Source organism: Sinocyclocheilus anshuiensis, unplaced genomic scaffold (genome assembly GCF_001515605.1).
Source record: "Sinocyclocheilus anshuiensis isolate Anshui unplaced genomic scaffold, SAMN03320099.WGS_v1.1 scaffold997, whole genome shotgun sequence".
In the NCBI taxonomy this organism is placed as follows: domain Eukaryota; kingdom Metazoa; phylum Chordata; class Actinopteri; order Cypriniformes; family Cyprinidae; genus Sinocyclocheilus; species Sinocyclocheilus anshuiensis.
Window position 1 is genome coordinate 1,987,364 of NW_015555715.1, and position 14,897 is coordinate 2,002,260.

The 14,897-nt window shown below is 36.1% G+C and overlaps 1 protein-coding gene across 1 annotated transcript in view; it reads right to left on the reverse strand.

The window, feature by feature from the left end:
- The window catches only part of LOC107672167 (lon protease homolog 2, peroxisomal-like), a 34,324-nt gene that overhangs the window by 8,052 nt on the left and 11,375 nt on the right, over window positions 1–14,897 (reverse strand). The window contains exons 2-10 of the mRNA XM_016465264.1: window positions 10,955–11,189; window positions 9,836–9,967; window positions 9,600–9,722; window positions 9,351–9,514; window positions 8,979–9,073; window positions 5,222–5,480; window positions 3,300–3,398; window positions 1,311–1,492; window positions 986–1,112 (exon numbers count right to left, since the gene is read on the reverse strand). Coding sequence (XP_016320750.1) covers window positions 986–1,112; window positions 1,311–1,492; window positions 3,300–3,398; window positions 5,222–5,480; window positions 8,979–9,073; window positions 9,351–9,514; window positions 9,600–9,722; window positions 9,836–9,967; window positions 10,955–11,189 — 1,416 coding nt within the window. The remainder of the gene's footprint in view (window positions 1–985; window positions 1,113–1,310; window positions 1,493–3,299; window positions 3,399–5,221; window positions 5,481–8,978; window positions 9,074–9,350; window positions 9,515–9,599; window positions 9,723–9,835; window positions 9,968–10,954; window positions 11,190–14,897) is intronic.

Below are 14,897 nucleotides of genomic sequence, written 5' to 3' on the forward strand. Positions count from 1 at the left end.
CACATAGTGACGTAGACATGTGGGGGCATGTTAGAATGAGCCGTTTTAGGTAGGTGTGGCTGACTCTTAACTTTTATAAAGAATATCTCTTTGGATTTGAGACTTTAGTCTTTGCAACTTTACAGATCTTCTTTATGCACCAAGAGCTTGTAACACTCCAAAGAGAAAGGAAAACTTGAAATCGCATCATATGACCCCTTTAATGTTATTATAACCTAAAGATGCTATGTGAAAGTTTGAAACAGAAAATAGTGGTTTTCATCTTGCCACTTTCTTGGTAAAGAAATTCATTTTTACTCAAATTAATCCAAATGGATTTATAGCGTTTTGGAACCAAACTCTTCATATTTACTTATTTATATTTTTTTCCATATATGTTGATCATATATTACCAATATATTCACTATTTAGCGACAATGTAGATGGCATGTTTACTTACAAATACATGTGGATGGAGAGGTGGATTCATTTGTTAGTGTGTGTGATTAGTTTTTAATTGACAATGACTGCTCCTGTTTGGACACTTTAATCTCGTCCTTCTGTCCTCCATGTGGGTTAAAATGTGCCATTATCAGCCTGGACCTCTTTAGAATACAAAACACTGAGTGTGTGTGTGTGTGTGTGTGTGTGTGTGTGTGTGTGCTCAAATTAATCCAAATGGATTTATAGCGTTTTGGAACCAAACTCTTCATATTTACTTATTTATATTTTTTTCCATATATGTTGATCATATATTACCAATATATTCACTATTTAGCGACAATGTAGATGGCATGTTTACTTACAAATACATGTGGATGGAGAGGTGGATTCATTTGTTAGTGTGTGTGATTAGTTTTTAATTGACAATGACTGCTCCTGTTTGGACACTTTAATCTCGCCCTTCTGTCCTCCATGTGAGTTATCAAGTGCCGTTATCAGCCTGAACCTCTTTAGAATACAAAACCCTGAGTGTGTGTTTGTGTGTGTGTGTTTGTGTGCATACTTGCTGATGATATCCTTTGTGGTGTCCTGTGGGATCTGGAGCTGTTGTGGGGTCAGTCCGTGCTGCTCCAGCTGATGAGGGATCAGGTGCCGATGGGCGATTTCTACCTTCTCCTCCTGGGTGTATCCTAATGAGAGACACACATGCTGATATTCAGAACACAAATTACTATAAACTAATCAAGTATTCAACTACAAAACCATCTGCTCAGTTGTAGGGTAAAGTCAATTGTGTCGAGTTAAAATAGCCAGGAATTAATCACTAAAAATGTCACATCGTCAATGCCACATCCTGCTGTCTTTTTTGTCCGAAATTGAACTCTGACCTGGCACCTGGAGGACTTCCATTCTGTCCAGTAAGGCAGGAGGGATGGTGGCCATGGTGTTTGCTGTGGCGATGAAGAGGACTTGTGAGAGGTCAAATGGCACGTTGAGGTAATGGTCGGTGAAGCTGTGGTTCTGCTCTGGGTCCAGAACCTGATAAAGAACACAGTTTATGGGGGGACTTCTTAAAAATGCATAAAGAGTTCAAATTCAGCATATTGCATTAGGAATATTTTAACACAAAAGTCAGATTATAAATTAGAGTGTGTATTTTCACCACATGTCAAATGGATCTCATGAACATGAACAGAAACTGCTCTAGCCTGAGGAGGTAACCATAGCAACAGTAGGCTGCTCAAACCCCTTCTGTTAGAATCAGCACTGGATGGTACATTAACAAAACTAACATTGTCATCATTTATTATTTTATTAAGGCCTCCAAAGTGCTCTAAAACATCCAAAGCAGGCATTTTCAAAAGAGCGCATGGCATTTTCAGCTGGCTAAAAACCCTTTGGTGGACACACGGCCTAACAGTTCCTGGTTTATTCAGAATCAGACATAACCAAAAAATGACTTGCAGTTCAGAGTTCTTGAGAGTCAGGTAACAGCTTTGCCTGATTCACTGACTAAGTATGATTCAAACTGCTAAACTCACAAGCAAGTTTGACACTGTTTTGTGAATCTTTATGAATGATTCATTAAAAATAACCAGTTCATAATAGTCATTTATTTGTGAATCGGATATCAAAGCTTGCACTGTTTTCATTGTTGCGTGAAGGAAATAACTGTAAAGGTGCGATCACATTTACATGTTTGGCGAATGTTTGCAGTCATAATCGAGTCATTTTAATAAGAATCCATTTCACTGGGAATTTCACTTGAGGGTCGAAAGATTTGTCAATGAAGATTTCGCAACGGGTTAAGTTGGTCATGAGAATGATCTGTCGCTTTGACTAACAGAGAGCTGCCTGGATTGAAAGTAACTAATGCTAATGTGAACACACCTTAAAGTTTGAATTACATTACACCACCTCACAAGATGATATTTGGCAAAACTAAAAAAAAATAAAGAGTAAGCCTATTTGTTTAGTAATAACGCACCTCTCCAAGATGCACCATTTGAGGTATTATTCATATCCGTAGCACAAACGGTGCAAGTTACAAGCCAAAGTTTAGTACTCAGGGTTAAAGGTTTAAAACAGTATCACAACAGCTATAAACAACCACCTTAAAACAATTTATTTTGATACTTACTTATACTTCACTAAATTAAGCATGCTTGCTCTCAGCTAAATCACAGTTTTCTGCTGAGCTTGCTAGGTAATGTCTGCCCTGTGATGAACTTCCATACATCTCTCTATCTGGAGTACAATGAAAAGGGTCACATGCTTTGCAGCACAAGATGAACGTCACTCCCCCGGTGGTTTTTGAGTGGCGATCTTCTGATTACAGAATGCAGACCGCTGTTCTCTGGTGAAATTGTAAGATGCATTTCTCTTCCTCTGCTGGATTGTTGTAAAAGCTCATCATGCCAGCAGATAAGAGGATTACAATCACAGATATACAGATGTTCAGTATTTCACAAACAGCTGCGTCACGGGAGATAGTTGGGTATTTATCTCAGTGAAAACAAACTGGCTCATGCGCAATCAAGTGTATGCAAATGGTGATGTATATGTGATACTGTACACAGAAAGGACAACAAACCGATTACCTACTACCTATGGTATGCATGCACTTGATCTTGCATGCAAACTGATCTTGTAGACCACACACAAACAATTGTGAAAAACATTTTCTTTCAGTACTGTGGCATATAATGTCATGCAGTGAGTCTGGGTAATACCACACTGGAACAGAGCGACCTGCCCTGACAGAAAGATATGTAGGTTTTGCACTATTCCATCTCCAGCATATCACAGTCCATCCACATTTTTAGCCTTAACAATCTATCTATCCTTCCATTCATTCTTTCATCCATCCATCAAACATGCAACCCATGTTTGTCTTTGTCATAACAGGATTGTTTACCCCAACAGTCTTCAGTCCATTTATAATGCGACCAGGCATGCTACCTACGTACGTGCGCCTGAGGACGGAGACACATGGAGATAAAGTGGGAGTGGGAAGAAAGCAGCAAGAGGGAGAGACAAAAAATGGAGTGGAAAATTATGAGAGGAGTAAAAAAGATCTGTATCAGAGCTCCAGTGGGCAAACAAAAGAAAAGATCACAATCATCCTGCATAGCGACCTGAAGTGCAATTGTTTTGACATGGTCCCATTCAGGTCGCTGTTGGTTGTCAGTAGGTGTTACTGCTCCTGGAACATAACTGATGGGCTGCATAACAGGTTACAGCATAAATCACAAATGCAATGTGAAAATTAAAAAAGTGAATTTAATAACTTCTTGATAATGTTGCTGGATGAGGCTTGAATGCATCTGATATGGCTGAAAACACTAAAACTAGCATTTCGTACTACTGAACTGACAAAAAGGCAGGATGCGAACACAGACAGGATGCCCTAATTACAGTCATTAGGGGCTGTAAGACTGTCATTAAACTTTATACACTATACAGTAGTAAACGAACGCAGACTCTTTTAAAGAGACTTGTAATGAACAAGACAAATGCAGAGAGTGTATCGCAAAGTCTCGCAAAAGGCTGTTTGTCTTAAGGACACTTTTTCCATGTGTGAGTGTAAGGTCTGATATTAACCAATCAGAAAACACAGAGGCTCGTCCTGGCCTGCAGGGTGTCATGATTGTTATCACCTTCTAGTTTCTATAGTGACAAGAGTTCAGAGGGAACATCAAAGAAGTCATCAGTGCAGGTCACGGTTTAAAGTTTCTCTTGTCATTGAAGGGGCACTACGCCACGTCTCTTTGGTGGGTTCCTCATAGTCTTGATACTTCAGTTTGACACATCTGCACACATTTGCATCGCTGCATGCTTCACATATTGGTAATGACTCACCATTTGATGGCAAAACAACGCCTGAATGGCTATATTAAGTTTCAGCATCTGAAGGATCTTGAATTAGTAACGTAACACCAGGGTTAATCACAGTAACACCAGGGTGGGGTTACAAGGTTTTAGCAACGCACTGGAAATATGTCCTTTTTTTAACAATAATCTAAATGGCTGGTTGATGTTTAAATAGTACACACTATCGTTCAAAGGTTTGTGGTTAGTATAATTTTTTTTAGAAAGAAATTAATACTTTTATTCAGCAAAGATGCAATAAATTGACCAAAAGTGACAGTTAAGACTTTTACATTGTTACAAAAAAAATATTTCAAATAAATATTGTTATTTTTTTTAAATATCAAAGAATTCTGGAAAAAATATATCACAGTATCCAGAAAAATATTAAGAATGTTTTCAAAATTGATAAGAAGAAATGTTTCTTGAGTACCAATATTAGCATATTAGAATAATTTCTGAAGGATCAGGTGACAATGAAGACTGGAGTAATGGCTGTTGAAAATCCAGCTTTACATCGCAGGAATAAATAAAATTTTAAAATAGAAAACAGTTGTTTTAAATTGTAACAATATTTCACAATATTATTTTTTTATTGTATTTTTGATCAATCAAATGCAGCCTTGGTAAGCAAAACAGACTTCTTTTTAAAAACATTTTAAAAATCTTACCAACCCCATATTTTTAACAATATGGTATTATTTATGTGCGATCAGACTTTTGATTATCAACCTGAAGTCTTGCCCACACAGCTTATTCTTGCCAAGAACAGTCCACTTAAACAAGAAGGATCTGTCTGATCTGCATGCAAAATGACCAACCACAGTTTCTTCTTCAAAGCAGTCTGACACTGAGAATATATGTATCATATATCATACCTTTTTGAAGATCAGACATTGAGTGTACTACCTGTATGATGATCTCTCACCTGTGGCCACGGATGTCAGACTGATCACAGACTCCCCCCAAGGCGATGCGATGGAACTCTCGACCCAGAGTGCGAGCGATGGAACGCCCAACGCTGGTCTTTCCCACACCAGGGGGTCCCACAAAACACAGTATGGGTCCCTTAAGGGTGCTCTTGAGTTGCCGCACAGCCAGATACTCCAGCACCCTTCTCTTCAGCTTCTCCATGGCATAGTGATCATTATCCAACAGCACCCGTGCCGCTCGGATGTCCAGGCAATCTGATTAGACAACAATGAAAGACACTACAGAGTTAAAATAATGCAGATACACACTACCGTTCAAAAGCTTGGGGTCAGTAAAATTTAATTTTTCAAAGAAATTAATACTTTTGTTTAGCAAAGATGCATTAAATTGATCAAAGGTGACAATAAACACATTTTTAATGCTACAAAGGATTTCTATTTCAAATAAATGCTATTCTATTCAACTTTCTATTAATCAAAGAATCATGAAAAAATTATCATGGTTTCCAAAAAAAATATTAAACGAACTTTCTGAAGGAACATGTGACATTGAAGACTGGAGTAATGGCTGCTGAAATTTCAGCTTTACCATTAGGAATAAATTATGTATATTTAAATAAAATATATTTGAATAGAAAGCAGTTATAAATATAGCTGCAAGCAGCAATTTGGGGCCACGCACTGAAGGTGCAGCAAGCACAGCAACCACTGCAAGAACTACAAGCACAGCATGTACAGCAAGCATAACAATCAAAGCACATCACACTCAAAAGCTCTACAAAGTGCATCTCAAAAGCACAATGCACTCTTAAGACTTTGTAAATAAATGCACTACATGTTATGTGCCACACTGGATTCGAACCCACAACCTGGCTCCACAACCTGGTTTGGGGCCTGTGGCTTAGCAGAGGGCGCCACTCAGTCGGCACCTTTGGCTGCTGAGGAGAGCTTTCAGTGAGAATGATCACACAAAAGCAGTACTTAGCAAGTTGACCAGATTAGCATGCGAAGCTACATTATTATACTAACATTTTACCGTTAATCTGATAGCTGAAGAGTTACATTACATAGAATAGCAAGTGATTAACATGTTAACAAATTACCATGCTAAGCTAACTAGCATAAGTCAACAAACACAGGCACGGTCAACTTTGGAGAGGCATTTCTCGGGAACGGTAAGGAATATCAAAAATCTGTTCCGTCATTTCTACGTGGCTCAGTCCAAAGATCATCTGATCAACTGACTAATGTTAACAAGCACAACTTTTGATTTTAATAATGCATTAGTAAATGTTGAAATTAACATTAGCTAAGATTAATGAATGCTGTAGAAGTATTGTTCATTCTTAGTTTATGTTAACAAAAGTAGTTAACTAGCGTTAACTAATGAACCTCATTGTAAAGTGTTACCGGCGGAGTCTTAATGTAAGCTATTGAATGTGATCAGCATGAGGAGAGTAATCAGGTGACTAAGCTTCAAAGGTTCAAAAGTTATAACCTTTTGAAAAGTGAAATTTTGAGCTGGTGGTGGCGCTATAGAATTGGCCCTAGGGACCCCAAATTTGGTCAGAGCACTATTAATGACCATCACTACAAGTGTGCCAAATTTCATCATTTTCCTACTTACGGTTCATAGAGCTACCATTGACTCCCAGTGGGGAGGAAGAACAATAAAAAGAAGAAAACTAACAATTACAATAATAATATAGGAATAATAAAGGAAACATACAAACGCTATAGGGGCTACAGCCCCTTCGGCCGGTATGTCAAATTGATTAAAAGATATCGCAATTTATGACAAAATTCAAAATGGCAGACAGGTGGACCCTAATGACATTTACAATAGGGGCTACAGCACCGTCGGTGCTTGGCCCCTAATGATAATATTTCGCAATTCTCCTTTTTTATTTTATTTTATTGAATTGATCAAATAAATACAGTCTTGATGAGCAAAAAAAACTGCTTTCAAAAACATAAAAAACTTATTTACAGACCCTAAACATGTGAAATGTTAAAAATAAACAAGTTCAGTACAAGGGCTTAAAATACATAAATGATAAATTATTTGGTTATTTACTTTTCTTGTCATTAATTGATGATAAATTGACAATAAAATCCCTAAAATTATATAAGTAATATCACAGCACCGTTGCTGCAGCCCTTGATTGCACGCATATTGTAAAAATTCTGTAAGGAATGCAAGTATTTTATCAAAGACATATGCACTTCCACTGCCTGAAGTAATAAGATACAGACATAAATGCAGCTGTCTCATAAAGTAAACTTAAACTGGGCACAGAATTTTCTTTATGGTTCTCACAAATCATAGATTGTCTATTCTGCATTTACAGGAGAACATTCCTGTAAGACCAGACCTCTCTATTCCCAGCGTTCATGCTCCGATCTAAACCACTAAATCAGTTTTCTTCTAATGCAGTTCCACCCTTGAGTGCTGACTGCTGAGCATGAAAGACTGCAAAATGCACTTCATGTACATGAGACTTTCCCAGCAGAATTCCAGCCCCAAGGTCTGTTACACATCTAGCAAGGGAAATTAAGAGGTGGGTGTGTGTGTGTGCGCGCACATTCAATCACATGTGCATGTTTGTTTGAGCCCTTCATGGATAGTCAGAGATCTCATTTCAAGGTAAGCTATAACCTTAGGATAGTAAGTAATGCATACACTTTTGTACATGCTTTTGAGCATGCCAGTAAGCAGTTAAAAATAGTTCCATTCCAGCACATGGAATAATTATAAAACACAGAACATGAATGAATATAATGGTATGTTTAATGCTTCTCAACATATGGCCAAACACTCTAGCTGTGCTTGGCAAGATAATTTGCTGTACTTGAGTTCTCAGAGTTCTCCATGTGGCCATGGAGAACATGACAAGAATAACACAAGTAAACAGCTCATATCACTCTCCAACCCTAGACTGAGAGCAATTCATTTCACAAAATGTGGTAAAAGGCTCCCTCTACTGGTGGCTCCTTCAAAATGTTGTTAGATTAAATTAGTCATTTTATCTATTTAAATACACAAGTCAACTCAACTAAAAGCTAAATATTTAAACACATTTAACATTCTATTAAACTTTTTAAAAATAATTTTCAACCAGTTTATTATACATATACTGGTAACAATTACATAGGCCATTTAGAAATATACATTACCATTAAAAAGTTAGGGGATGGTAAGATTTTATGTTTTTATAAGTCTCCAAGGCTCACCAAGGCTGCATTTATTTGATCAAAAATACTGTAAACTGTAATACTGTGAAAATAATAGGTTTCTATTTGAATATATTTTAAAATGTAATTTATTCCTGTGAGGGCAAAACTGGATTTTCAGCAGCCATTACTCCAGTCTTCAGTCACATGATCCTTCAGAAATCATTCTAATATACTGATTTGGTGCTCAAGAAACATTTCTTATTATTATCAAAGCTAAAAACAGTTGTGCTGCTTAATATTTTTTTTTAAACCATAATTTTTTCCCGGAATATTTGAGCAATAGTAAGTTCAAAACAACAGCAAACTTAGCATTTTATAAAATATAAAATATAGTATAATATACTACTTTAAGGTTTGACATAAATATTTGGATTAATTAATAAGTGACCAACATTATTTGTAAAATTCATTCCTGAAACATGAGGATGCATGTACAAAAAAATACAATTACATACAAAAAAATACAATTACTGTTCATTTTCATTTGTTTTATTTAATTTTATTTTGCTTTCTTACCTGTAGAGCTTTTGCTCCAGGGAAGCTCTACCATCATCTCCAGGTAGTTGCGGGTGAGGGCATATTCTGGCATGGACTGTGGCATCTTTTTTAATCTGTGGCCAAAAAAACAAAACAAAACAAAAAAAACTTTCTCTAAGATGTGGGGTAAATAAGGACGAAATCCTGGGAGAACCCATTTTGGCAGGGGGAGTCATTAATGTGTTATTAATTAAAATAATGCTTAAACTGTAAAGATAATGACTTAATTAATTGTAATACATTTCAATACAACAGAAGAGATGTGGGCATTGGTCAGTGAAAAGTCCCATGTTGTCTAGCATGTAGCTAACTATGAAATGTGGTTTCCTCAAAAAAATTACCAGAACGTACCGTTTTAGCTCCTTGAGACACACGCGCAGTGCTGCTTCCGGCATAGCTGCCGCCTTTACTTTCTTCTCCAGCATAGCTGTGTCATCACCATCTTCGTCCTCCCCATCCTCATCCAGTGAGAACTGACGGCCTGGGAATACACCACCTTTACGGATGGCCAACACCTAGGAGAAAGAAGAAGGACTGTGTAATAGAACAGGAAGTGTGGAGGAGGGTGTTGTGAGAGAGGAGAAAGAGATGTTGGCCTACTCTCTTGTCATCATCAGGTCTGAGTTTGCGGGTCTTTTGCAGCAATTTGAGCCCCTCAATTTGTCTGGTGAGTAGGGGAAGGGCCTTCTTAAACCGTTCCTCCAAGTCTACCGCATCCAGCACCTGACAACAAACAAAAAAATTATAATAAATGCATATTTAATTTGGATAGCGTGGCGTATGATCACACTAGGCAAATCATTTATCTTGAAGAATAACCCTTTTTACTGCTGCACCTGCAGTTTCTCTTTGTTGGAAGTGCGGATCATGGAGGCCAGGACATCCGGCAGGGTTTCTTTAGGGAGACTGTCCAACAGCCGCCTGAGTTTAGCCACCACAGGCACTGACATGTCCAACATCCCAACCAGCTGGACAAAGAGAGACCAGAGGATACTGTCAATAAACTGAATGAAATGCCTACATGCAATGAATCATCCTGTAGCATTTGGAAAAGAATGAAGCCTTTATATTCATTCAGTGTTTAAATGCTGACTCACTGTATAGATGATTGGTGCCAAATGGGGAAAAAAAAAAAAAAACTCACAATCACATTCATCCTTTCTTCCGTCATGAAAAAATTATGTCCTTGATTATAACTACTGATTATTGTTAACATCTCTGAGCAATATCTTTTTTTGAAAAATAACCTTTTTATTTAAATTGTAGTCCATGACACAACAAATTTATCAGATCATTAAGTTAGTTATCATTGCTGTCAAAACAAAAGAAGTGTTTGGTAAAAGTAGGCCAGTGACCTGATTGGTTACTGGAGTTCTTTATTTATTCATTTATTATTTATGTATTTATTTATTTAGACATTTATGTTACAAAAGATTTCTATACCAAATTAATGTTGTTCATTTGAGCTTTCTATTCATCAAAGAACCCTGAAAAAAAGTAACATGGGTTTCACAGAAATATTAAGCAGAACAACTGTTTCGTTCACTGGTAATAATAAGAAATATTTCTTGAGTACCAAATTAGCATATTAGAATGATTTCTGAAGGGTCATGTGACATTGAAGAATTTAGCTTTGCCATCACAGGAATAAATTACATTTTAAAATATATTCAAATAGAAAACCATTCTTTTAAATTGCAATAATAATTTCACAATATTGCTGTTTTTACTGTATTTTTTATCAAATAAATGCAGGCTTGGTGAGCATAAAAAACATCTTGGAAAAATATTAAAAAGTCTTAATATTAAATCATATCATATATCATATTATACACGTGTATCAAATGAATAATATCTGTGATTTCAGGATGCTGTGGCAATAGCCTGAAATTTTTATAGACTATTAACAGAATCATATAATAAACACAAACGGACGTCCCTTTACTACTACTGACCTGTACAGCTGCCTGATAGAACCTCTGTGACAGCTCCTCAAGCTCTCCATCAGCCTGATCTCCCTCTGTGTACTGCTCCAGTTTGTCTAGCTGTTCCACCTTTGCCACGGGGAAGGGTTTCTCTCTCAGCAGCTGGGTCACACGAAAGCGACACAACCCCGTAATGAGCAGAGTGTAGTGCGGTTTCGGCCAGTTGCTGCCCACAACCTGGACCACCAGTCCTGCTGTGCCAATACTGAGAAGACAGAAGTATAAATAAAGTAATGAGGCCTGAGTTTTGTTTCCTATCAAATCTAATTTGTGATACCTGAGTAGGTTTTATGCCAACCATTACATCTAACAGAGGCACACACACATACTGAACAGTGATTATAAATAATAACAATACCTTTATTAATCAACATTATCTCGTTTCAATTTAAAATTTAAGTTAATGTACAGATATGTTCTACATAGAGGGAACATATCTGCACATCCAGGTTAAGGGGAAGACACATTGTGCTGCATATTAGAAAAACTGGCTGTGTGTTAAAACCTAGTGAGCTGCCAACCAAGACAGCACTTTTAGTAATCAAAATCAGGCTTAGAAATACTTTCATGATTTTTAAAATAATTTTCCCTGTTTCCCACACATATATTTTACTTGGGCAGGCCGCCCAAGTATATTTGGAGAAACATTTTTGCTTTTATTATTTTTATCCTTTATAATTTTTTATATAAAATTATTTTATTTTTTATCTGCCTGAAATAATGAAACCATCCGCTATCGATTAATTAGTGGAAAATCTCCCCTCACTCTACACATTTCATATCTGCTCATTCTGTGTGCGCTAGAACCTAGACATTCCCGCGTGGTAGGCATTACTGGTATTTTGGTTACACAATAAATTGTATTTAATTTAATTTCCATTTAATTCATAGTAAACTATTGTAGTTTCTGACTAGGATGCTTCCCCACAGGAAGAAAAGTCAAAGAACATTATTTGACACACATTATTCAATATATAGATTTTACTAGTATCAGTAAAATCTGTGTCTCATTCACTATGACAAAGCAAGGAGAAATCAACCATTTAAATGCTGTAATTTTGCATAATTTACAATGCATAATAATGCATAATATGAGTATGTAATTAAATGTAATAGTAGCCTATGTAATTGAAATGATTTTCAATAAATAAAACTATTGTTAAAAATCACACATTATTTGCTATTTGTCACATGTAGTAGACCATTTTTGTGCCGTGGGTAATGGGAGGATTTTCCTCAGGCTACCACCACAAGTATAGCCTTTTTCAAACCTGTGGGAAGCTCTGAATTTTATATCGATTGCTGGGGAGGATTTCTAATTGTACGGTGGATTTGGCTTTCTAAATTGCCATGCAGAGCTTAAACAGAGAAATTTACATTTACTATTAAAAAACATTTTACTTTTAACATTTCATTACATTTAAATTACTTTTCCAAGCTTGGATTATATATATATATATATATATATATATATATATATATACACAGGTGCGTCTCAATAAATTAGAATGTCGTGGAAAAGTTCATTTATTTCAGTAATTCAACTCAAATTGTGAAACTCATGTATTAAATAAATTCAATGCACACAGACTGAAGTAGTTTAAGTCTTTGGTTCTTTTAATTGTGATGAGATAGTGAATTGGTGGGTTTTTGTTAAATGTGAGCCAAAATCATCCCAATTAAAAGAACCAAAGACTTAAACTACTTCAGTCTGTGTGCATTGAATTTATTTAATACACGAGTTTCACAATTTGAATTGAATTACTGAAATAAATGAACTTTTCCATGACATTCTAATTTATTGAGATGCACCTGTATATATATATATATTCTCTTATATTTCCATTTTTTTGCATGACTAAGTCACTATGATTTGAGACACTGCCATTGATTGCTGAAAGAGTATAGCAGACTCACAAGGTTAAAGTCCAACTGCTGCTCAAACGATAATTTTAGAAAACAAACACTGCTGCTACTAGTCTCTTAACATGTAAGAAAATAACCAAATAAGCAACAATGTAGTTTAATGTTTAATTTTGAACATCACTCAACTACACATTCAGAGGGTAAAGTTCAGTGAATATAAATTAGTAGCCTATCTGTCATCCTTGTCAGTCATCCCCCTTAAACACTTACCATGGTAACCAAATTTTCTGGGAAAATGTAAAAGTGATACATTATCAGTGTTGGGCTCATTACTCCAAAAATGTAATTTATTACTCGTTAGTTACTCCTTTCAAAAGTAATATTATTACTTTACTTATTACTTTCTGGCAACAGTAATTAGTTACACTACTAGTTACATTACTTTTCCTTCACGCCCCACAGAAGTTGTAATTGTGTATCTTCCCCTTCCCCATAAAATTCTTCTAAAATGTTACTAACAATATATTTCTGCCTCATCATTTGACCAAAATCTACATTGGATCACAGTCAGATGTTTTTACAAACACTCAATGGTGATTGATAGTGACTTTTAAGTAAAAGTGTTGTATTAATTGTCATGTGGAGCTTGAAGCTAATGGTAGCTATAATTTCACTGTTACCCAAATATGATTATATTTCATGAAGTATTTTATCAAAAGAAATCACATAAGTTCATAAGATTTTTAATTATAGTAATATAATTTATATGGGGCTCAGAGGGATGTGGGTGGGCAAGCCATGTAATGCCAGTGTAAAGTAATGCCACAATTTACACATCTGTGTTCAGATCACCTTTCTCCTGACTAAATCAGTGTAATGCCAATATTTCCATCCCCTGAATGTAAGCTTTTCCATATTCCAAGCTTTCCTGACCATTGATGGGCAAGTTACTCTGAAAATGTAATCAAATTACTGATTACTCCTTTTAAAAGTAATCACGTTACTGTTCTGATTACTTTATTTCAAAAGTAATTAGTAAGTAGTTACGCTACTAGTTACGTTACTTTTTCCTCCATGAAATCCCAGCATACACGCTCCCGATAAATATTTGTTATGAAAGCATCAACATTCACAGAACACTGTTGATTATAAAAGCGGCTGCTGCGTGCATGGTTTGGATGGCAGAATGCCAGCAAAGAGCGCCGCATTTATAATCTCTAAAAGACATCTGTGTTCATCGCAATCTCACAAATCTCTGTTATAACACAATAAATATATGCACAATGAATCTTTCATAATGTCTACAATTTGTGTGTTATAATGGGAGGATTCATGAGCACGCAAAATTCAGCACTGCATTGCTCAACGCTGCAAACACGTGTTATAGCCTAAATAGAAACTCTGCATACGCTTGCACCTGTTAATCGTTTATATTTTATATTAGTTCATGTTGCTTTTGTGCAGTAGAGGAATAACAATTTATTTGTTTGAGATATTTTATGTTTAGATATTTCTATTTTGCGGGAGTCCCGTGAATCATTTTATTCTCCCGCATCCCGCACACATACGAGTCTCTGCACTCGCCTATCAAGTCTTGTCCCGCGCCGCGCTCTGTCGCGTCGGGTCTCGCGGGAGAGCAGGTCTCTAATCCAGTGTTTCCCAACCTTTTTTTAGTCGCGGCACCCTTTGGAAATTTTTACAAATTTGTGGCACCCTACAAAATTAATTTTGTCACAATATTTGAATTTCTAACTTCGATATGATCATTTGAAAAGTATAGATATTCGGTACAACAGGGAAGAACTGCAGAATATAATGTCATACAGATATTTTTAATATTATTTAAAAATGTTGTCCATCAATGGTGGCAATCAGTATAATAATTTCTAATGAAGAGACCAATTTATATGACAGATTTTAATGTAGGCTTTTATGCATATGTAAACATTATTTAATTACCATTATAACTAGCTATCTCACAAATTTTTGCTCACTCAGTGTTTTTTTAATTTTACAGTGGGGTAATTTTGGTGCAGTAGCACGAGAT